General features: G+C 41.5%; 1 protein-coding gene across 1 annotated transcript in view; it reads right to left on the bottom strand.

The window, feature by feature from the left end:
• The window catches only part of grid1a (glutamate receptor, ionotropic, delta 1a), a gene marked incomplete at its 5' end in the record, with an annotated part of 373,857 nt that overhangs the window by 167,992 nt on the left and 179,524 nt on the right, over positions 1-26,341 (bottom strand). The window contains one exon of the mRNA XM_084075722.1: positions 2,311-2,595. Coding sequence (XP_083931848.1) covers positions 2,311-2,595 — 285 coding nt within the window. The remainder of the gene's footprint in view (positions 1-2,310; positions 2,596-26,341) is intronic.

Below are 26,341 nucleotides of genomic sequence, written 5' to 3'. Positions count from 1 at the left end.
CTACTGAGTGCGTATGACTCTTCAAAGCCTATCAAAGCCGGGTCTTAATAAGACACACGTATGATGGTTTGCTTTTGCAACAATCTGATCTCTGTTGCTTTCATGTGTCTGCATGCTGCCATTGAAGATGCTTTTTAGAACCTTTTGCAATATTTTACATCTTAATGGGATCATTTCATCATGAATCTCTAATATTAAAGGTTTGTACCATGTGAATTACGGCCTGCTTGCTCCAGAGAAAATATTTTCAGCACCTTTAACCTAGCATCCCTATTTTGGATATGTCATTATAGGCGAAAAGTAAAAAAAATACCTTACACTAGAAAAAGGTCTCCGCCAGGTCAGGTACGTTATTGTGGGCCAGCAATGTTCGGAATTCGCCAATCAGGATGCAATATGAAAAATCTGACTGAACCAACTTCACCACTTGACTATAGATAATGTGTACCGATGATGTTTGGACATTTTTTTTAAAAAGTAATATATTTTTTTTTATGCAAAAAACAGCCTCCTGGTAGTGCTATAATAAGGCAATGTTAAAAGGGTGGCATTTGTTCCTCAACGTAGTGCAAATGTGCGTGCAAAGTTTCACCGCAATCGGACTGCGTTCATGATTTGCGGCATTTTGTTCAAAACAGGCCAATCCTGCAAACTTTAGATGTCAATCTTAGCCAATCAGGATGGAATATGAAAAATCAAACAGATCTGTCTTGATTGATGACTATAGAGATCATGTGTACCGATTTGTATGACATTTGGAAAAAATCTGAAGGAGTAATATCAAAACATGTGTTTTACATAAGTCTGCCTCCTGATGGCGATATAAAAGGCAGATGTGAAAAATACAGGGCAAAGGTTTTTCTTTGGCCTCTAAGGAGTGCACATACAACGTTTTACACAAATCGGTGCAGTTATAGGTAAAAGCACGAATCGGCCTAGTGAGAATATGCGTGCAATATTTCACAGAAATTGCATGCTGTGTTCATGATTTGAGTCATTTTGTTCAAAACGGAGCACGCCTGCAAACTTGGAAGCCAATCTTAGTCAATCAGAATGGAATATGAAAAATATGAAAACGTTTTGTTTAATGACTATAGAGATACTGTGTACCGATTTGCGTGAGTTTTGGACAAAATCTGTAGGAGTACTGTCCAAAAATGTGTTTTGCACAAATCGGCCTCCTGGTGGTGCAATTACAGGCCCATGTGAAAAATTTGGGGAAGAGGTTCTGCTCTGGCATCCAGGGAGTGTGTGTGCACAGTTTCGCTGAGATCAAGCCAACGGTGCCGGAGATGAGCTGATCACAGATGGAGGGGGCGACGGTCACACAGACACACACGGACACACGGACGGACAGAGTGCAAAACATATGCCTTTCGGCCTGGCGGAGACAATAAGGATTACGTGGTAGAAAAAAAAGGTCGTACAAATGAATTACTGCACATTAGGTAGTTTTCTACTTCTAAATGTTGACTATGAACATTTCATCTACATGCTTGAAAGGATTTTGCAAAAGAAAAATGATTTAGTGACAGGGACTGTAATTAAGCAAGAGCTCTGAGGCAAGACTGTTTTTAACGGAGTGAGGACAATGCAGGCGTGTGCTTTTGTGTGCAATATGCACTGATGACTGACCAGTAAATCAAGCTGAGGTTTTACATAAGCATTCACACACGTATCCATGTGTGTAAAACACACAGTCATCAAGTCTCTATATCAGCAATCGAAGTGCATGCTGTTGATTGTTAAGCAGCATGTGTTAAAATGTATAGTCACTCTTATTCTGAGGCCCAATGATAATATAGGCATAAAGATTTGGCATAAAGATCCTTGTTACTAAAATAACCACTGCCTGCTGTATCTTCCTGTCCAATATTAAAATTGGCTAATGGGAGGGCGGGCGGGCAGGCCGGCCGGCTGGCGGGCGGTCCTCGGATGTCATTCTGACTCAGCCATAAACAAACCACGGCCACATCACTATGACAACATAAACAAACCACGGCTGCGTCACTATGACAACATAAACAAACCACGAACACGTCACTATGACCACATAACCATAAACATGGGCAAAAAAGGGGGCATGCCCATATGGGCATGTACTGATGACATCAGTGATCTCCATAATATGGGCATAAAAGGGACAAAGACTGACAGATACAGCAATCTCCATATATGGGCATATTGGTCAGATAGGCAGTGCGAGGTAGGTGTGAGGGCCGCGTGGCGGCCTGAACCTCTAGTAATCTATAATCCCAAATACACACACCCACGCATATCTTCCCATCCACGTTCTACAATTGAACTCACCATAGTCGCTCTCGTAGAAGACGATGAACTTTAGCCAGCGGAGCTCGGACACCAGGGTTAGCAGGACATCGTTGATGCGTACTGGTGGCCGGGCCGCCAGCGTGTAGCTCTCCCCCTCCGGGCTGGGGTTGAGCTGGCAGGCGGTACGAGGAGTCCCGTCCCCGTTCCTCTGGATGAACAGGTGGGGGATGTGCATGGCGTCCGTCAGCGACTGCAGGGCGCTGGCCGCCGCGCACCCCGTGGATGTCACCAGGGCCAGGATCCCCTGGTTCATCAGTTCACAGGCTGTGGAGGAGAAGAGAGGAAGCCATTAAAGACAAGATACGGCAACGGAGGGACGGCCGAGTGGGAACGAGAAAAGAGCGGTTCAGAGATGACATCGAGGAATGAGGGGGAAGGAGGGCATGGATGAAGGAAGAGGATGAGAAAGGCGGATGAGGAATTGGAGGAAGCAAGTGTGGGGAGGAACGGAGCACAAGAGAGGCTGCGGAGAAGGTAGGAGATGAGGGCAATAGAATCAGCTAGGTGGGACAACATTTTGGACATTTGAAAACAGAATGCAATGGAGATGAGGGAGAAGAAGTTACAACTTTTAGAAGCAAGTTCTAAGCGTGTGTTATTACAGAGAGAGCTCTGCAGGTCTAACACATGCTGGGCTCAATGAGAGAGAATCCCTTGTATCATGATGAAAGATGCATTGGGGGAAGGGGGTCTCACATTAATCCTTTGAAGAGAAATGGAATCCCAGACATTTTTGTTTGATTGTTGTGACCTCAAAATGAGTGCTCACAGAAGAAACATAAAACCAAAAAGATGGAAAAGCAGCAGGACAGAATATGACACACGCTAGCTCAGCTCTGCTCAGGGTTTTTTACTTTTAAGAGTTCCCGACAGAAAGGTAAATGGTGTGAATTAAGCTGATGATAATCTATTGCACTCCCCTATACCAATTCAAATCAGATCCATAAGATCCAGTATTAGATCCTCGATTGGCCTGCATGTCTTAACAGCAAGCATAGTGAATATTCTGGAAGGGTTAACAATGAGACACATGAACTGAATGACAAGGTCATCTAAAATCATTTTTCCCCCCAAACTTTGATTGGGGGGAAATATTGGGGGACTGAAAGACAAATAATTGCAAGTTGAGGTAAAAGTGATATTAACACTTTAGAGAAAAAATACAGAAGGAGCAAGGTTAATGTATGCCAAAACGGCACAGGCTGAAATCATTCATTATTGATTGTGATTTTTGGGTGAATTCTGAAATCCCCACACACACACACACACACACACACACACACACACACACACACACACACACACACACACACACACACACACACACACACACACACACACACACACACACACACACACACACACACACACACACACACACACACACACACACACACACACACACACACACACTTTGCTTTTATCCAGAGCAATTAAGACTCATGCCAATGCATCGGTAGTTGGCCCCTTTCCCCTGCATACTTGTCCATGCATATAATCTCTGTAAAACCTTGTTTTCCATCCTTTTAGACAAGGTCAACATTGTCGTCTGGGACCAAATGCCAAGATGCATGCTGACATATTTAGTCACTTAAAAAACAACATCATCATCCAATTAGCTCAAACATCGACAGCAACAAGCAGTTAAAATTACATTAAATATTTTATGACCTTGCAGGTTGACATCTCCACCATTGATGTTGTCGGTGTATGAGTTAAGACCTCTGACAATAACATTTTTTATTATGCATCACATACAGTACTATTGTGGAGAGGACCCAAACACAAGACAGCAAGGCAGGCATGGGTGTTTCAATACAGATACAGAGAAGGCTTCACAATCACAAACTGATGCAACACTGATCAATGACACGACAAGGACTGATTGTGGAACAAGACTAATATACACATGAGGGCTGATTGCACATGAGATACAGCTAGGGAAGACATGTACAGTACATAGAACCAAGACAACTAGAACATGAACATTACATAACATAGAAATACCTGTACATGTCTTCCGCAGCTGTATCTCATGTGTAATCAGCCCTCATTTGTATATTAGTCTTGTTCCCCAATCAGTCCTTGTCGGATCATTGATCAGTCTTCTCTACCTATCTGTATTAAAACACCTGCCTTGCTGCCCTGCGCCTGGGTCCACCCCACACCAATATGTGACATTACAGTATGTATCATTCATTGTATCATTGTTTTGATGTGAGAGCTTATGTATAGTGTGTGAAAAGAATGCAATGTGGACGTGTACAGTACCCCCGCGATGTCAAACAAATCGTTTCACGTCAGCAATGGCATTTGACAAAAACCTTTTTTAACACAGATACATTTAATAGAAAAACATTGGCAACAATTTCTATGCATCGCCTGTCTATGATGCATTATAAACATACTTTTATGGCATTATTGTATTCCTGTATATTAATTATAGTTATAAGAACTCATAAATAATCATGATGCTAATCATAATGCTTAGACATAAAATGTCTATGAGTGTCCAGCATTTATGAAATATTAAGATATTTGACCGTATAAGTCATAAGAGTTCTATATTATACAGTGTCATATGAATATTATAATGCACTATAAGTATGTTTATAAAGCATTATAGACATGGGATGCATAGCAAGTGTCACCAAAATGTTTTATTAAATGTAATAAAAAACACTTTTATTACACATTAAGTCTTAACAAAAGAATATTTTTACTACATTTGTATCCAATATGCAAACATCTACCTGCCATTGAGATGTATTTGCAACGTTCACACATTCAAAGTTCAAATTTCACACAATCAGACAAACACTCTGACTAAAGCAAACATTAGGCTACATCAGACGCCTGTGCAATCATAATTAGCCACCGAATCACTCTGAACAAACAGAAGCCTCTCTCTATCATTAACTGCAACACTGTGTGGAGCAGGGGTTCTCAACCGGTGGGTTGGATATTGTGAGCTTGTACATCTGCTATTTTTGCCTTAAGTTCCCCACAGAATATCATGGATGTTGGGGTTCAAGTGGTTACTCAATTGACCAAAACCGAAATTCTACTTTAAGAAGTGTAGGAGAGTAATCTTGTAATCTATATTTAATGATGAGCACTATCAGCTGCATAATAAGGATCCAGTGTTTGCCTAATTTTGCATATTATGATATTGCATGCGGTAAACTACATTCCAAAATAGCCTAAACATCTGTAGAGCAGTGGGGTGCTTTTAATGTAAACAGCTGAGCATAATGTACAAAACAGCACTTAAACGTTATTGTACCCCACCCAATACTGCACAGTGCGATCCTCAATGTTAAATTATCCTTTAAATCAGAGAGTGAACATTTCCAAATATAGATGTTGTATCCGCCATAGATATACAGTATACAAGTAGATAGCTCATTGGCCGCTGCAGTTCATTGGAGCGATGTGTCATCGCGGCTGCCGTATTTAGCAGAAAGAGCCATATGCCACCTAATGCATGTATGCCCCATGTAGTATGTCTGTTGAAGCAGGGGGTCTCTCCACAATAATTTATACCATCATAACTTGCTGAATTCTCAACCGATTTTTACGAGGATTGCTTTGTTATAAATCCGACATGTAATTATGTAACGATATAGGTTACATGAAAAAAAATGGGTTTTCATGCTGAAATACCTTTTCTTACATAGATAGTAACAGTAATGGTTATAAAACAGGAACAAAACGTTTTAATCTCAGGGACTTATTGTACTATAACAACTCAGGCATATTTCTTGCCTGAGTTATGGCAAGCTAGACTGCTATGGGGGGGGGGGGGGGGGGGGGGGCGGCCCAGTGGCAAATGAGGCATGCATACTTATATCTGCGGATTTATAGCCTACATTGGACACTGCAACGCATTAATGAGGATTTCCCAATCAATCACTTTTTGTAACTTTTTCTCTCTTGTTGCCCATGATTTAAGCTATACCTGATTATGTAAATCTATTCAGATTTCAGTAATAACGTTGTTGTTTTTTCACTTGTGTTTTGCTAAATGAAAATGTATAGCACTGTATGTATTTTATACATATACATATATACATTTCATTATAATTGATTATATGATTACTCTATTGTGTTGTTCCACCCACAAATGAATTACAGTACATGACGTATGGGTGTCTTATTTATGTGGTGTAGTACACACTTCTCGAGTTTGAAGAATGTTTTCCATAACATTTGTTGGAGCATGTGAGTGTGCGGGTTCTATTATCTTCTTCCTAAATCAGAGAGTGTACAGATTTAATATGGGCACATTAACACAAGTGTTACCAATGATACTAATTAAGATTGTGTTCCACTAAGTTCAAACAGAGTCAGGATGCTGTTATTGTGCATGTTGGCTCACTGAAAGGCTCCATTACATTAAATGGAACGGAACCTTATACCAGAAAGGTGCACTCCACAGAGAGCACACCGTATCTCTACCAGCTGTTGCTTTTAAAACAAGCTTGCAAATGAACAGTGTGTTCTTACTTGACTCATGCTTGAACATGTATTTCTTGTTAGAATGGGCTTCGTGTGGCTGGGAGTTGGGGTTATTTTTGTGTATTCACAAAAATACAAAATAATATTGTTGTCGATTACGGATTGGAAAACATATTTGGGGAGTGTCTTCTTTGGCCTACTGGTAGCATGCACAAAAGAGTTGGTGCGGTTTGCGAGATTAGCTTCAGACTCATGCACACACACTCATAAAAATGTAATCTTGAGGCCTGCCTTTGGCTGGTGGAGATAATTAGAATCATTAATAAGGCCTGTGTTTCATGTCAAAATGGCTGCCATGAAAAAGTATGAACAACACAAGCTACCAACTTTTTTAATAATGTTTGTCTCCGCCAAGGTCGGAGACTATGTTTTCGCCTCTGTCTGTCCGTCCTTCCGTGTGTCTGTATGTCTGTGAGCAGCTAATCTCCGGCACTATTGGACCGATAGGTGTGAATCTTTGCACACATACAGTACACTCCCAGTAGGCCAAGGAAGAACCTCTGCCACAAATCTTTTAATCAGCATAATGGTGGCGCTTTAACAGGCCGGTTTTGGCCTATCACTGTTGAACTGTAAATCGTACAATCAAAATATATTTTCCCTGGATTATTTGAATCATGACGCAACTCCCCATATACAGTAGGCCCCAACCATTTTGTGTCAGACTGGAATTTCCATCATTTTGTATTCATCAAAACATTTTTTGCTTTTTGCTGCAACGCCTACAACCTTTGTCCAAAACTCACACAAATTGGTACACATTATCTCTGAAGTCGTGTGATAAAGATAAATCAGTCAGATTTATCATATACCATTACAATAGTCTATAACTGCCTTCCAAATTTTGAGGGCCCCGGCCTAGCGGAGCCCTGCACTCAGATGTGCAGAGTTTTTGTGGCAATAACTAAAACTCAAAAAAGTCTATTACACATCAATGTATTCCAGAGTTGGCCTAAATCAAGTGCATGGCAACAGTGCTGTCCAATACATGGTTTTGTGGCGTGTAAGCTTTGATCTCACACAAAATAAGGTATGGGAAAACACATGATCAACATCAAAGGGGAAGACAAGAATTCAAGGCTGCATTGGCGATGGGATTTGATTTGGATCCGCTGTAGCATTAAAGGGGATGTGAGAAGGAGATGTATAGGAGGAATAGAAGGGGGAGGGTGAAGAAGAAGAAGAGTCATCAAGGCTGAGAGAATGAGGCAGGAGGTCTGAGAGGAGGAGGAGGGTGTTTAAGGATAGAGATTGAGAATAAGACTTGGTTGTTCTGTGAATAGACTGGGAGAAATGCACTTGCGTGTGTGTGTGTGTGTGTGTGTGTGTGTGTGTGTGTGTGTGTGTGTGTGTGTGTGTGTGTGTGTGTGTGTGTGTGTGTGTGTGTGTGTGTGTGTGTGTGTGTGTGTGTGTGTGTGTGTGTGTGTGTGCACTGTGCAGAGAAGGAAGGACTATTAACGTGACAAATGACAAATTCATCTGCTGACTTCCTGCACAGGACTACATTAAGGCAGCGTAAATCAGGAGCAGAGGGGCAACCAAATAACAATAACGTAGAGATGAGGAGAAGAACATCAGAGAGAGAGAGAGAGAGAGAGAGAGAGAGAGAGAGAGAGAGAGAGAGAGAGAGAGAGAGAGAGAGAGAGAGAGAGAGAGAGAATCAAAAAGAAAGGGGATCATTGTAGCCTTTTGCAAGGATGCTCAGTAGAATAAGGGGAGAGAGAGAGAGAGAGAGAGAGATACTGCAGATACTGGGATGTGCAACAGGCTATTTGGCAGCTATTCCCCAGTGCACCATGAAATGCTAATGCTCTTCTCCGTGGATTTCTGTTAGGCTGGCCTCAAACCGGCCAGATCCGGATGAAAGCCCAGTGACGGACAGCAATACACAGCCAGAGTCACAGCCCTCACACACTGCAGTGCATTAAACATGGCCGGGATAATGATGGATGAAGTTTGAAAGGCATCGCCTATATCTCATAGATATGGGCAGACAGAATACTTGCAACTTAACAAAAAAAAATGTAAGACCGGAGATTCAAACAATGTGGAAAAACAGTATCAGTGTTTGAACACCTAAATCTGCCTGCCCCCCTAAGATTCAGAAAACATCCAGTAAATCATTTGTTGTAATGTCAGTAGTGGATGAAGTCCATCCTCCTGGTAAATTCACCCCAAGACCTCTAACAAATATAAGGATCATAAATATGTATATAATATATATAAATAATTTTACAGTAGAGTATTCCAGAACATTAAGGATAGCTTGAATAGCTTCAACACTAGACATTTAACTGCACAGTTATAGACCAATATTATACCACGTACATTCAATATACTATGTAGCCTACTACTAGCAACTTCCTCCACTCATGATTCTTCGTACCCAGACAGCTGCTTTTTCAGCAGTTATAGAGAACTCATTTTTAAGTAATATCGATATAATATATATTTTTTAAAGTATGTAGTACAGTATTATGTCCATTCATTTACATTAATTCATATGCCCTTTCATAGCTACTATGCTGTATTGTTTCTCTACTATTTAAACTGGGGTTTTTTTGCGGTGGGGGCTCGAAGGATGGTTACGTCAGTCTTTCTTTTGGTCGGCCTGCTGTCCCAAACAATATACTGTACTGTATATCAAAAGTTGCTGACTGGATTGCCTTATTTAGCTGTGCATCTTTACACCACCTCTGGACAATTAACATATACATAGCCATTCTTATGTCAAATGTTCCACTTGTGCAGAGGATATCTAAAAATCTAATTGCTTGCCATGACACTTGGTGAGTGGATGAACTCCAACCATTTGAGGGACCACATGATGCACCACCTAAGGCCAAAATATCACCTTTGCACACAAGATATCTCAATCTAATGGGTGGACAGCCTTTCAACAATAAATTAATAACTCTACGTAAAAATAAAACAATTCTGATTTAGATTGTACTTCTGCTCCTTCATGATGAGATTCACCGAATAAGCAGAATAACTGCATGGCAAAACAAATATGACAATAATATTAATAACTCCTACCTCCTCTTGGCTCAGATTGCTATCCTTTTTACTTGCAACTTTCATTCTATTTTCTTCTACAGGAACTTTGTTGGAGCACTTGTGACCTTGTACTCTTTACTTATAATGCCAGTGATCTAACAACTGAAGCATACAGTACTTTGTACAGTTGCAGTTGTGACTTACTCTGGATGAGAGCAATAGCTAAAGAAATAACTTTTCTTTTGTATCTTAAGTTATTGTACATTTTCATAAGCCATCTGTGTCTCCACTCAAACATACAAAGCCCAAAGCAGCACATAACAAGGCAAAAGCTATTTACAACAACTCTCTCTCTCTCATTTCCTTTGCCACTGCCCAGCTTTGTACTTATGTCAGGCTTTATTCAACGGGCAAGCAAACAACTAGTGAAGGTTTCATTTGAAGACCTTCATTCCCCACTGCTACCTAAACACTTAATATTTGCCAACGTCCTCTGGATGGTGCTGCTATTATTGTTATTTTGATACAAACTCTTGTTCAGGAAGGAACGCTCAAGCTGAAGGCATGGTGAACTCACTGTGGTCAAAGCAAATGTCAGCATCCCACATACTGTACACTCTTAATGAAGTTGTGAAGTCCAGGAGCGGAGACCACCCTCTTCTTATCAAAGCCACTCGCCATCGCCATTCACAATCACCTCCTTATCTACCACACCTGCCTTCACTCATCACCCACTCATCGTTCACAATCACCGAGTATGTACAACACCTGCCCTCACTCACCACAGCCAATCCTTGTTGCAATCCCCACAGTATAAATACACCTGTGATCTCTTCAATGATTTGAACATTCTACTTCACGTCCTCCTCCACCCCAACCTCATCCTTAATTATCGCTCTTTCTCCTTCTGTCTCTACAGATCCTTCTAAAAAAATTAAAACATTTTGGAAAAGTTCATTTTCTTCTGTAATATAATACAAAAATCCATATCTCAAAATATTAGAATGTTACATGAGACCACTCAAAATAAGGATCTATAATACAGAAACGCATGTTGATGTATGCACTCAATACTTGGTCTGGAATACTTTTGAACAAATGACTTAATCAATGGGGCGTGGCATGGAGGTGATCAGCCTGTGGCAATGCTGAGGTATTATGGAGCCCAGGTTTGCTTTGATATAGCAGCCATAAGCTCATCTGTGTGGTTGGGTCTGGTGTGTCTCATCTTCCTCTTGACAATACAACATAGATTATCTATGGGGTTCAGGTCAGGCCAGTTGGCTGGTCAGTCGAGCACAGTAATGCCATGGTCAGTACACCAGTTACTAGTAGTTTTGACACTGTGGGCAGGTGCCAAGTTCTGCTGGAAAAGGAAATCAGCATCTCCATAAAGCTTGTCAACATACGGAAGCACACAGTGCTCTAAAATCTCCTGGTAGATGGCTGTGTTGAATCTGGACTTGATAAAACATAGTGCATCAACACCAGCAGATACTGACCATGGTATTACTGTGCTTGACTGACCAGCCAACTGGCCTGACCCGAACCCCATAGATAATCTATGTTGTATTGTCAAGAGGAAGATGAGAGAAACCAGACCCAACCACACAGATGAGCTTAAGGTGTAGTCTCTTGTGAAATGTGTTACATGGAATGCACCACTTCATTCTTCCTCAATGTCCTGGATGTTGAACCACACACACACACACACACACACACACACACACACACACACACACACACACACACACACACACACACACACACACACACACACACACACACACACACACACACACACACACACACACACACACACACAGGGGTGTCACCGGCTCTCAGAAGGTGGGGGGGGTGGACTTTTGGTGGACGCATGCATGTGTCAGCATGTTTTTCGGGCGGATTTTGATACTTTTTTTTCTGTTTTTGGTAACTTTATTTCGGTTTTAGGGTTAGGTTAGGGTTATGTTATTTAATTCTTATTTTTGCCTGGGTTAGGGTTAGGGTTAGGGTTTCACTGATTTATTATCAAAACACTTAAAATTAATTGAAATATATGTTGTTGTTTTTTTGCTAAATCGATTGGGTGGGCCAGCTTTCTATGCAGGTGGGCCACGGCACACCCAGGCCCACCCATGGCTGCACCCCTGATACACATGATGAAAACTATATATTGTCCAATTTGACCATACTGTACAATACCAAATACTCTAAAACCAGTTCACCCGTGAGGCAAGCTTGTACATCTGCTATTTTTGTGCAGTATTTGAACATTGTTTTTATACTTTTGAATTTTTAAGACAAATGTTCTCTTCTGGGGGTCCCTGGCACAAAACATTTTCAGATGGGGGTCCATGGCTAAAATCAAATGTATTAAAAATATTTTGAAAATAGCAGATGTACAAGCTCACAACGTGTCGCATCGCTTGTGAGCTTGTAGATCGGCTATTTTTAAATAGCCAAAGTTTAAATAGTGAAGCTGAAGTGGTTTATGTATGTTTTGTCATAATAATTAAAATCTACCAAGCAACAAGTAGTGACTAAAGTATTGCAAATTAGAATACTATTCAAGTAAAGAATACCTTAAAATTATACTCAAGTACAGTACTTGAGTACATGTACTTAGTTACTTTCCACCACCGTCAATGAGTCAACATAAGATGAATTACTTACTCACCTTCTACAAAGATGACGAAAGAGAACACACTTTTGTTCCATAGGCCCACATTGTCTTGGTTTCAGAGAGCATGGTGGTAAATATAAACTTTTGCCCCAAAGTCGTTATATTCCATAATGTCCCACGTCCATGTGTTGTTTACTTTTTACTCAAGCTAAACATGGAGTTTGACTGTTTGAGAACATAGGCTTGACGTAACCTCGGTCCCAGCCTCACTCATCTGCGAAAAGAAGAGCTTGGGCTTGACGTTAGTCAAGTGAGCTAGTCAAGCGGCCCCCAGAAATCTGTTTCCTTTCAAAACGATGTGCATTTCAAAATAAAGCAGAATGAGGCTTTTTAAAGAGGTGGTGCCATGATTTTGCACTTTTTCTGTTTTTCATGTGTCTGTCTATGAGGTTGATAAAACTTCATTAAGCCCCCTACTGATGTTTTTATGGTGTTTTATGTCTTCTCTGACTACAGCCATATATATATATATATATAATCTTTATTCCAGACTCATGCGTCCATATAAAAAGAAAAGACATCACATAATATAAAAAGAGACAGCAGTGTAAAAATATACAATGTATACAAATCAAAACAAAACAAAACAAAACATCACTCAAGCGCTCCCGCCCCCCACCCCTCCCCACTCACACCAATTCATAATTATAACCCTCATTGTTACAACACAACAGCTGTGGGCTTGGCTAAGAAAAAGCACATGTAGCAACGTAGCAACAGGAGGGGGGGCGTCAGGCAAAGTAAACACACAGAGAGACAGAGGGAGAAAGAGAGAGAGAGAACAGAACAAAACTCACCATCATTGCAACAGATGATTGAAAGATCAACTTCCATAACGCATGGTGTTCACGTTGGTAAAAAGGTATGAGCATCCAAAAACGTAATCCATTCATTCATGTCCCAAGCAGTAGCAACAAGTAGCCAGTGATTCACTATCAGACTTCCTGTAATGACTTTTCAAAATAAGACTCACTGACTAGTAGAAAGCGTGTACTGTGGTTACTCAAAACAGGTTTTAATTTGAAGTTCATACTGGTAAGTTCCTTTCTTTCTCTTACTTAAAATCGTCAAAGAAAAAATAATCCATTCTGTTCTCAATAATAAATAAATAAATGCATTTGCGCAACTCAGAGCAAAATGATTGATAGTAAGGAACCAAATGTACCCTTACATTGCCTACATATCTGTAACTGTACAGGGTACAAATGGAACCAAATGGACCCATTATATATATATATATATATATATATATATATATATATATATATATATATAAATGATATATATATATAATATATATAAATAATATATATATATATAAATGGAACCAAATGGACCCATAGGGTCCAACTTAAACCTACGTATATGCATTGGCTATTTGAAAATAGCAGATCTACAAAATTGAGCTTGTAGATCTGCTATTTTCAAATGGCCAATGTATATGTTTCAACTGGTTACACTGATTTTGATACTAAACAAATTTTGCTGTGGACCCTCTGGAACCCCCTCAAGGACCCCTGGGGGTCCCCAGACCCCAGTTTGACAACCACTGCTCTAGAGCATTTTTATAAACAACTGGGAAGGGCCATAGGCAGTCCTTTCATGAGGAGGAGGAGGGACCGGGACAGGTGGGTGGTCTTGTAGGAGGAGGCGGAGGGACTGGTTCAGTGGGAGGTGCTAAGGTGAGAATCAGGTATACTTAATGAACTGGAGGCGTGTCCACATAAAAACATAATATTAACACTTTCTGTACACTTTTTTGAAAAAAATCTTCCTCATAGTATAACCATAATATCTGATGATCATGTTTTTTGGGGGGGGGGGGTCACTGAAAATCACGGCACCCTGTCTTAAATCTATACTTGGAATGTTATAATTCAACACACGTTTTACTTTGACATACTACTGCAAATAGAAGTAGCCAGGTAGCCTAGTTGAAACTACTTCACGCTATTGGGATGAAATCAGCAGATTTATGTTAAAAAAAGAAAAACAGCCAGACATAACCTCGCATCACCAGTCTTTCCACCTAGGAGGAAAGCCTGGTATTCGTTATTAAATGGCCCGTGTGATCCGGTCCAAAAAAAAGAGAAAATAAATGGCTTCCGGCTTCCGGTTTTTGCTGCTTCCGGTTTTGCGGAGCCGCTTTGTTTTGGTTCCCCAATTTAAATGCTGAAGAAAAAAAGAAACGGTGAAAATGGTATTGATCCCAGGTTAAGCCAGACAAAAAGTGGGGTGTATGAAATCACGGATCTGTGAGAGTGAGGGTGTCGCGCCGTACGCACAGTGAATGGGTGTGACGCCCGTGCACACACACACACACACACACACACACACACACACACACACACACACACACACACACACACACACACACACACACACACACACACACACACACACACACACACACACACACACACACTCACTTTCGGGATCCTTTACCCCCTACCTTGTACCTAATCTTAACAGACTGAGGCCAAAGTGTGTCTGCTTCCATTTTGGCTTCATAATGGATACTCCAAGCCCATTAGATGGCAGACAACCCTCTGACAGGGAGAGGGGAAGGCTCTGAAGTCATTGGCAAGGATGATAATGATGGAATAATGACTCCTAAATGTTCCCCCCGAAGTGGACAGGGCCCATCACTCATCCCCTGCGGCTATCTGACACCTAATGTCAGCCTTACTCCAGCCTCACACACACACACACACACCATGGAGGAGGGGTCCGCTGCGCCAAATCACTTGTAGTGGTCTACAGTAGACCTATGCTGTCCTGCCTACATGGTTAGAGGCTGTTTGAATGTTCGAATTGAATGTTTGGACGGACGGACGGACGGACGGACGGACGGAAGGACTTACATATTGTACAATGGTGTTGATGTGAGCAACAGTTGTTAAGGAGTGCAAATAACTCATCTGGTCTCATCAACTCAACCCTTTGTGATTGATCCATATTAGCGGCTCAGCGGTGACTTGTATGATGAATGATTTATTCAGCGTAGGTGAATACATTTTTAACGCACCTAATCAACACTTTGCATATCATTAACAGACGATTGGATTACCAGCACAATGAGATCATGCGTTTTTCATGGAATTGTCATTCAAATGAGAGGAGTGAATGGGGGTCGGGTGGGGGTATTATAAGCCGAATTTGTCCTCCACTCCTCCGCGCTCATAATTGAAAACCATTAAAAAGGCATCTGCCACGCGGATTAAGGCCAATCAACACGCACTGTTCATAGTGTTTTGAAATACAGTGTTCTACCGCAGATGTGCTCGCCTCATCAGGCCAGTTCAGCACTGAGGGGATAGATTGGAGCGAGGAGGGAGAAATTATCATCAACCCACCAGGCCAGGGGAGAGGCATCACAACTTTCTGCCAAGCAATCTGCTTGGCAAGAGGATACCGCAAATGCATAGCCCTTGTTGAGCCACGGTGGAATGCAGAAAATCACCACACCGCTGCCGTAGTGAAAAATCACACAAATTGGGGCTGTCTTGACAATTTCACAGTCTAAATAACACTGTCTCATTTGGCAAACTCTGACTCAGAGCACAATCCTGGGAGCCACCACTGAGAATGCCGCTGCAGTGCTGTCGAGATAAATTTTCTAGCCCGCAGAGATGCTGGGAGCGGCACTCTGCTCTCGCAGACAACCTCAAACATGTAATGCTCACACTGAAAAATATAACTTTACACTACTAATCATCAGCAGTCACTTGAGAAAGTGTTACAGTAAATAATTTGTATCTTTTGTTCCTTTGACTATGCTGTCTGTGTTGGGCCAAGTTATTTTCAGGATGAGCGCAGTCATGTCTTCCCAAATATAGAGGGCTTTCATTCCGTATTCTGGGTCATGCCTGAATAAAAGAGATTAGGTTCAAGAGATAATCCACCTTTGATTCAACATTCGATCCTCCCTGAACCACAACCAGTGGGGGTGCACACTCCAAATAAACGGTTCCGCATTCACGGAGGTATTACATGAAATTGTAGCAGCACCAACAATAGCGAAGGGAATGTTGAAAAGATGCACATACTTGCAGCAATTACAGTTCCTGAGTGATGCCACATTTTTCCTTTATGATCGATTACAGTAGGCATACGTACATGATATAGCCCACCATTATAGTAAATTAGTCATCGACTGTCACTCAGACACTCAGCAGGTAAAATTGGCATACTGTGCACTTTGAGTATTAGACAGTGGAAAGTTCCCAAGTGGACCTAAATGATCCATATCGCAGTCAGCTGAGAGGAGATGAATGTTGTGTCATCGCCTGGTTATGAATGGGCCCTTTCCACGCTGGTTTTGGCAGCTTTCTACAATATAATAGCCCTTCACTACACAGGAGAGATATATTTCAACATGGCATCCGCATCACTGCCTCCTCCGCCATCTCAGCCTTGTGCAAGGCTCTAATGACGCATACCCTATTCAGAATGAACAATCCCCCCTCCTCTCTCTCTTTCCCCCTCTCTCTGACCCATGCTCTTTCTTTTTCACAACATAAACATCCATGGCATTTTCCCTTGCTTACACTCCTGCTGTCAAGCCATGATAAGGGTGTCTCCATGTTATTGTTGATAAGACTGCCCGTACCATCCCAGCTACAGTACACTGCCATGGAGTGTTTGGCTGTTGTAAGTGCCATCTTCTTGACAACAGGCAGGTGGGATGTGAGTAGGCATCAATGTGATTGGTAGACAGTTGTATTAGGCAAATGTATGAACTGATGGACTGACTGGGTAGCTAGATACCTACTGAGTAATCCCATCTATTTAGACGGACAGACATACGGATACTGTAGACAGGCAGATAGATACTGTAAATTGCCAGATCCCCACAAGGAAAGAACCCAAAGTCAATGGCTCTTAACTTTTACAGTGAAGCCACTCATCACTTGACTTTAGTGCTTCATGAATTTCTAAGAGACGTCTGCTCTCGCTTGTGAATAATCCACTGTGATGTAGAACGTACAGTACAGCAGCACACATACTGTGAGATCTGCCAGCATCTCTGTACTAATCTCAAACCAAACTTCAATGGCTCTGTCAACAAATCCACTTGCTCTTGCCATTCTGAGGCATAATGTGATTAAACATGAGCCCCCACACACACCCCCACTTCACCTCTGCAACACATTTTAACTCTCATGCCATTCCTTGCCTTCTGATGTATAATAGATTTAATTTTCATTCTCACTTCATGCACATATGTTGAGAGTAAATGAAACCGTTCTCTGCTCACTGAGGCATTAATAACTGTTATCTGACCTGCACCATGCACAGGCTGGCCATGGAAGACCTGCCAAGCTCATTATGTTCCTGCACAGTGGCAAAAGGGCTGCTGCTCTGCTATACGAGTTGGGCAAGCTGAAGTTGAATGAATATCTGTGTGCTGTAAAGCACCACAAGGTCTTTGTAGCTTAACAAAGAGAAGGGATTTTCTGCCACTCTCCTTGTCTGAGGCCTTATGCTAAGCGCCGTTGCTATTTTGCTCTTCACTGCACAAGCTGAAATCGATCAGGCTCTATTATGTATAACTTAGAGAACATAAAAATGGATTGTGGTTTGACAAAGAGGACCGGTTTTCTCTGAGGTATCATGGCTCTATTTCTGTTCTCTGTCATCTCTATGTTAACTATACCATAGGGGCTAGAACATTGTTCCTGACAATGCCAGTGCCACTGATTAAACAAGATGCCCAAATAATTGTCTGGCAGCAATTTACTGTAACCTGGACTGTACAGTGTAGTTTTGACTGCTCATAACCTAAGGATGCAACCGGATGTTTTCTTCCTGCAGTCTAGCCAACAAGACAATCCTGACCTGATTCGACAGAATCTATTCCTTTATTTCATATTTTGGGCTAAACAAAGTAAAGACCCTGGTGCTGCTTGAGTAGAAACTGATGCCACAAGACAATGATATAAAATATACAAAATGTGATCCAGCCATACATTGCCACCCCGTCTGGTGGCATTAGTTTCAGCGGCAGAGCAATTGGTGTTGACTTTGCCCTTTCCCTCAGTCGCTGAGCTTTGGCATGCATTGTTGTACACTTCTCAGCCAACACCAAAGGTTCCACTTTTATTGCTAACACTGTCAAAATGCCTTGATTAGGACTTAAAGACTGACAATAACTTTTTCACTTCCCATTAACAACAATCATTAAGGTGGACTTGCTATTGTCACATAGCTATACTTTTTCTTCCTGTCGTCTGCTCGTCTCACTCCGTCTTCAAGTACACCTTCAGTTAAACCTCTCTCTCTCTCTCTCTCTCTCTCTCTCTCTCTCTCTCTCTCTCTCTCTCTCTCTCTCTCTCTCTCTCTCTCTCTCTCTCTGTGAGTGACTGTCTCTCTCCATTTCTCTCTCTGTCAATTGTTCTCGTCACCATGGCATACACCTTTTTTCTTTCAAGACCCCTGTGGGCTAATATGGACAATTCTATGTTTGGCACAATCCTTTGAATATGCAATGATTAGCTGTCTTAAGATTAATATGCAGCAGTGCCATTGGGGACAAGGTGGTCTGTCGGCTGTTGTGTTGCGCTGAATGTTGAAACAAGGGGGAACAGGGATCCTACTTCTGATTTGCCTTACACCTGTTTGGGCTTTGGGATGATTGATTTGGACGGTGTTATTGAAAGAGATTGGATAGCATTGTTGGAGGATAATTGGGTCTCATTTGCTTCTGGGACGGGGACAGCCACGTTGTTTGCTCATTTGCAGACAACGTTAGGAAACCTCTCACGTACACTCTTCGCTATGTCTCATTTGCGCTGATATCATCTGTTCCTTTGTCTCGCTCTTTCTTTCCTTTAGTTTTCTCTGTCAGTCCCACTCACCCCCATCACACTCTTGTCTCCATCCTCTGTATCTGTCTCAACCCAGTCAACCTTCTTATCATGTGCCTTTCTCATGACACCTTCTTTCTCGGTCCCAGCCCATCTGTGACAATGTCGAGAGCAATACGTCAAACATACAACATAAATAATGAATCGAGTTCATCCGGGGATGCCTGCTCTCATTTTGCTACCGTTGCAGTATGTGATATGAGAGTACCGGGTTGGAGGATTATGGTACATGCATTTAATTATCTTTTATAATAAGGTCATGTTCCCTCAGCGGGCGGAATTTTAATAATGTGAAATTCAACTGCGGAGAACAGGGACCTATTCAAATCATGTTGTGGCTCTCTATATGTCTAATGGGGAAGGCAAGTCAACAAATAATCAAGTAAAAGGAATTACACAAAACACTTCTGCAAGCTCATGCATTCTCATGGTAAATCTTAGTTGAAGTAGAAACAGCATTCTAGATTCACAGCTGATTCCTCTCTACCCCGCCAACCCCTATTATTTGGCTCATTTAATTGAAGCAAACATGCAGTTGCTGTGATAATGGTGTAGGGGAAGGCACAGGGGTATGCTTTCTGTAAAATGCTGTGTGGTTCTCCTCAGACAGCCTACAGAGACAACAATATTTTTCATTTTTTGTCACCCCTTAGGCCCCTACATGAATATAAACTCTGTACAATGCTCTAAAGTTTTCCTCAGACAGCTTACACAGACAAAAGTATTTTCTTTCTTTTGTCCCTCCCTCCTTAGGCCACTTAAAAACCAGCTAAATTTGCCCATGGCAGGTAATGTTTTCACTAGCATCAGCAGATACTGCACTAAGAGGTGTGGCTCCCCACATAGGTGGGCATGAGTCAACGGCCCCCCCAGGGTTGTACAGCAAAGCCACCAATAGGATCAGATCCTGACAGTGGGGACAGTTGTTTCTTATCTGTAGTCGTCTGTGACTTAAACATTACAGCCACACCTAGCTGAGCGAGTGGATTGTAATCGCCGGCATCTGTGTGTTTGTCTGTTACAGTGATACGTTTTTGTCATTCTCTCCGGTTTTAGACATTACCAATTCCCCACTTTTGCTGCCATCCCTCATTGTTGCCTTAGGGAGGATGTGTAGACAAGTGCCTCCTCCGATATACAATGGAGTAGTCGGTGGCTTCGTTTCAGTGAGGAATTTCACTGGTTGAGCATAACACAAACGCAAACAAGGTTCTTCAAACCTGGAGCTCTGTGGTGATGGGTAACTGTATTACCTATACGCCACACAAACACCCCCATAACTGAGACCATTTTAATCCAACTCACTTTAGCAGATGAGTTGGAGGCAAGGGTTCAGGAGCTGCACTATTGATTTTCTTTATGTCGAATCAGTCAACGGTCAAGGTCACAATGCAAGGTCAACTATTAGCCCTACATGCTTATACTGTACATACTGTAGCATCTAGCATGTTTCAGTGGTGAAGTATCTCTTTGGATGCATTTTGTGGCTTTCGGGTGGACACCTCATATGTGGAAAACTGTTACTTTTCAGGATTCAAATAAAACTAGAAAAAGTAGTCCTCGGAGAACAGGTCTTCGCCAGGTCAGGTAGGTTATATTGGGCCAGCAATGTTTAGAATTGGCCAATCAGGATGGAATATAAAAAATCTGACGGATCCGTCTTGATCACTTGACTAGATAATGTGTACTTATTTGCGTGATGTTTGGACACAATTTGTGGGAGTAGTATAACAAAAATGTTTTGCAAAAATTGGCCTCCTGGTGGCGCTATAATATGTCAATTTTAAAGGGTGGCATTTGTTCCTAAACGTAGTGCGAATATGCGTGCAAACTTTTACGGAAATCGCACACTGGAAGCTAATCTTAGCCAATCAGGATGGATTATAAAAAATCTGAAAGACCCGTTTAGTTGAATAACTATAGAGATGCTGTGTACCAATTTGTGTGATTTTGGACAAAATCTGTAGGATTAATGTCCAAAAATGTGTTTTGCATGAACCAGCCTCCTGGTGGCGCTATAACAGGCCTATGTGAAAAGTTTGGGGCTGAGGTTCTGCTCTGGCATCCAGGGAGTGTGTGTGCACAGTTAGCTGTTCACAGACAGAATGATGGACGGACGGACGGACGGACGGACAGACAGGGTGCAAAACATATTCGCCATGCCTGTCGGCCTGGTGGAGACAAAAATAATAATATTTTTGCTACTTTTGTGTGACACTGTAGTATGATGAAGTTGGGCATTATTTTATGAAAAACATGAAAAGTTTCAATATGGAGCTACAAGGTTTCTGACCGGCAGCAACATTGTAAATTAGTTGTATAATGTGGTGAGGAGGGTTGTTTTTGTAGAATGCTGTGTGTGGATGTTGTTATCTTGTACAAATTCTACACAGGTGTTTTTTAGTTTATCTGCTCAGGGGTAAAAATATATATTGAGGGTGAGCAATGAGTATGGTGAGGATTAAATCAAAATACTGACAGAAATTTTCAAGCAGCATGGTTCATCCGACAATATATAATGTAATACTTGAGATTGTTGAGGAAAGAGTGGTGCTCAGTGTTCATAATTCAAGGAGTGGATCTTGACGATATGGGGTAGAACTCTGTGAAGATAATGAAGGGGAGATGAATGCAGATCAGAAAGAACAATCCTAAAAACATGGAGGAAAAACAAGACAGGTGAATGTTTAACAAACATGCCTGTTTGTCAACAGAATTAGACACATAAGTCCATAGGCTTTTCAGTCTATGCATATTATGTGATTAAAAGCCTATGCATAAGAATAGAAAGCATTTTAAAAGAACAATACAAAAACAATTTTGCCTGTTACAACCCAGGACTTTATGGGAATGAATACATTGACATTTTAACCAATCTGCAGTGCTGTGGTTGGAGGTCTCCCTACTCCACTGAAAAATGTCAACCCTGTTGGTTTGAAAATTGACATGCCTTAGTGTCTATGCTACCATAGCACAGACACTGCTGAGTTTGGCATATTGGCAGTTACATGACTTCCTTTTCAGTAGGTGGCTCAAACCCCAGTGAAGAGAGATAGCTGAATTTCAGATAGCATGGTGTACAGCCATCAGTGTGACTAATCTCTGTAGAGAGGGATAAGCCATTCACAAAGGTTTCTTTTTGTTCACAGTTAACTTGAGCTTGAAGTTGAACTTAAATGCTACTGTCAACGGAAATATACAGTAAAGTGAGGATGATTATTTATAAAGTAACAATTCAGCTTTTTTCAACCTTTCATCCCCATATATTGGTCCTCGCTAATGCTCACTACAAGATGGTTCCATTTCTGTCTACTTGCCTGTGTCTCAGAAGTGGGCTGTGGATAGCTAGATTAGAACATGTACCTGCCACTGACATCACCGGCGAGGTGATGTGATCTAGCTAATGGAAAGCTAACACACTAAAATAGTAGCCACAAAAAGAAATCTAAATTAGTATGAGTAGCATTCTTGCATGACTGATTTTATGCCAGCTTTATGCCTGATTCATACTTTGTTGCGCGTCAGTGTCACATGCTGAAAATAGCCGATCTACAAGCTGACAACGCGATGCAAGCTTGATCTGCTATGTTTGCGATGGCCAGCGCCGCTGTGACAAAATTTGGCAGTCAATATCAGAAGCACCTGTTGCACAGCTTGAACAGTGGCAGACATGTGTTGACAGGTACAGGCCGATGGTGGGTATGTGCTTTGCCATCTAAAAGGGTAACTGAGCAACTCGGCCAGGATCCATTACATATAATTCATTTAGAACATGATGCTGATGGACTGAAGAATATTTAGCATCCTTACACTCAATGGCAATTCAACATGACAGGTCAATCCTGCATCGCTCGTTGTTAAGTCAGAAGATCTCCCTCTGCCCCATGCTGAGTGGTGTAAAGGACATAGTATTGTATGTAGTGTCTTTCTACTCAATGGCAATTCAAAATGACAGGTCAAGACCTGGCTACTCTTTGTAAGTCAGAAGACCTCCCACTGCCCTGCCGAGTGGAGCAGAAGACAGCAGGCAGGCATACTGTATGTATTAAGGGTATGTATACACATAAAAAATTATGCTGGGCGAAAAAGAGATTGGTAATATGTATAAAAAGACAACTTGATGTGAGAAGGTATGTATGTACTGTACAGGTGGAGGTGCAGATGGTGTATGCAGAATTTCACAGGAGTATGGTGAATATTACAGTATGTAGTTTTTTGCTGTTCTTATAGTCAGTGTAATATTCTGCATTCTGAGTACCATAAAATTTCATAGCAACATTAATGTTTATTAAAATGCTCAAGATCAGATAAGAAAATGTTACTTTTTTTGCCCATTATATTTAGGCTGAAGGAAATGTATGTTCGGTTGAATGCACTTTTTCTCCCGCTGGTGCAAGTCATTATGAATGAATGGGCCAATATCCTACATTTCTCAACAACAACAAAAAAGAAAAGAAATACATTTCAGCATCACTTTCTCCCTGGACATTAGTGACGAATCTGACAATGCCCCTGACAGTTTGGCCCAGGAGACCAGTCATGCACTGGTCCAGTGGAGATAGTGCTACAGTGTCATCTCCTCCTCCAGTGGCTGTGACACTTGCCTTGTGGGCAGTGATCCACTTTTTGGCCTCCCTTTTGAAGTCCCATCACGTTTGTCATTTCTTCCACAAAGTGCTGCTCTGAACCAACAGCATAGTGTTATGGCACACAACACAAGCCATTTTCTCCCACTCTTCTTTTTGTTTTTGTTTAATACGCCAGTACTACCCGGCCAAATAATATTGTTTATATACCTCCACAACTAATGTTTTGATTTCATAGTATGTTTTCACAGTTTTCTCAGCCATTATCGTAGACATTTAAACTACATTAATATGAACTTATATTAATTGTAAATGGATATGTACTGTATGAGTGCACATGCACACGCTTATTTTTCCACCACACAATGAATTATGATGAAAACCCAGTGCACAGTACATGTTTTTTTCCTACATCTGATGAACAACTTCTGTATGGAGAAACGCAAAACTTCATTAATTTACTTTACAGAACATTGTTTACGCGCATATTTATTGTGAGTGCTGTGCTGCACAAACGTTCATACATATAGCTCCAGGAATGTACAGGGCTGACTCATGCTGTGGAGGTACTGTAACGATGCCCCATTGGCCCAGCCGGCGCTCTGCTGATTCGGTCTGAAATTGGTGACCCCATCAGGACATTCAGAAAAATGGAAAATGGACCAGCAGAGAGCTGCCAAATGTATCATGTGCTAAGCAGTGCTAAGTTTAGCCACTGGCTTCAGCAGACTCATTTCACTCATTCATTTTTGAGGATCGATGAGAGAGGTAGAGCAGGCCAGCAGGGTGCGGAGCCTGTCAGTCAAAGGGCTAAGTGGAGGTTGTCAGTCTCTGTCTCGGCTCTATTACTGAGGCTGTCTTCTCTTTGCTCTATTACTAAGGCTGTCTTCTCTCCGCTCTATTACTAAGGCCTTCTTAAGACAGCAGCAACCCTGCTTACTTAATGAGAAAGGAGCCCGCAGATTTTGAGCACAACCATGGTAACTATTCTTTGCACCGATTAAAAACCCTCAGGGTTTCTTTCTGCAAGACCCACACTATTGTAAGAATTAGAGGGGGAAAAAAACATACATATACGTACAGTATGGAAGTAAATATGTGACGGTAACTACACTGGGTTTGTGGTATTTGTTTGTTTGTGTGTGAGAGAGAGAGAGAGAGAGAGAGAGAGAGAGAGAGAGAGAGAGAGAGAGAGAGAGAGAGAGAGAGAGAGAGAGAGAGAGAGAGAGAGGGTTTAACTGCAGGCTTGTCACCTTGCTTTAACTGGGGTGAATGTAAATGCAATGTAATTAAGAAGAGTAAGCTCTTTACTTGGGGGTGAGTCAGTGGGTAATGGTGGAGGCACCAGTAAAGTAAACAAACACAATAGAGGCAGAAAGAAGGATATTTATTTCGATTTTTCTCAGTCTGACTAATGCCTGGCACCTTGGGGAGTTGGCATATTTATGTTATTTGGAATGTCTTAAGTAAATTGTGCATCGACCAACTTATTGATGCAGACAACAGACTACGTTTCCCGGCTCCTTGGTTCCCCTAGCTCTAAGGAGCGATAATCTGTTTTCAAATTCCCATTGTCAGCGGTACTCTAATTTTGAAGCCCAAGAAATCTCAGTTTAAACAAGCCTTTGTCATAAACAGAAATTTAGATGCAAGATATTGGTTATTCCACATACTCACAGCTCTATGATGCATGTGTTTGTCCTATTCTTGTTTATGCAGCTGGTGTTTGGGGTTTTAAGGATGTCAAAAAAGTCAATTCTATCCAGAATAGAGCCATAAGGTGTTTCCTTGGGGTACATGCATTTGCCCCTTCTCTTGCAATCCAGGGAGATATGGGTTGGGAACCGATGGAGATTAGGCAAAAAGGAGAAGTGATACGGTTGTGGAATCGTCTCATTAATCTGCCAGAGGATAGGCTAACAAAAAAGGTCTTCAACTGGGCCAAGGCTCACAATGACCCCTGGATAAAGGAAGTTTTTTCTATTCTCAGAGAGGCAGATTTGGCTTATATCTTTCATAATATGCTTCGTTGTAACATTAACCTGTTGAAAGAAAAAATATTTTGTAATTACAAAGAGAAATGGTCAAACGACATATGGTCTAAGCCAAAACTAAGATCATATGTCCAGATTAAGCAGTGTTTTGGTACTGAGTCCTATGTCAAATCCTTTTTAACCAGAAACCAGCGGTCATTGGTGCTCAGCTGAGAGCTGGTATCCTGCCTCTTGCTATTGAGGTTGGTCGGTTCTCAGCTGTGCCAGAAGAGAATAGAATATGCAATGTATGTGACCTGAAGGATGTCGAAAATGAATTCCATTTTATGTTTTATTGTACTCTGTATGACGATT

This window comes from Gymnoscopelus microlampas (genome assembly GCF_963454915.1).
Source record: "Gymnoscopelus microlampas genome assembly, chromosome: 13".
Lineage (NCBI taxonomy): Eukaryota > Metazoa > Chordata > Actinopteri > Myctophiformes > Myctophidae > Gymnoscopelus > Gymnoscopelus microlampas.
This window is presented reverse-complemented; position numbering and strand designations above follow the sequence as displayed.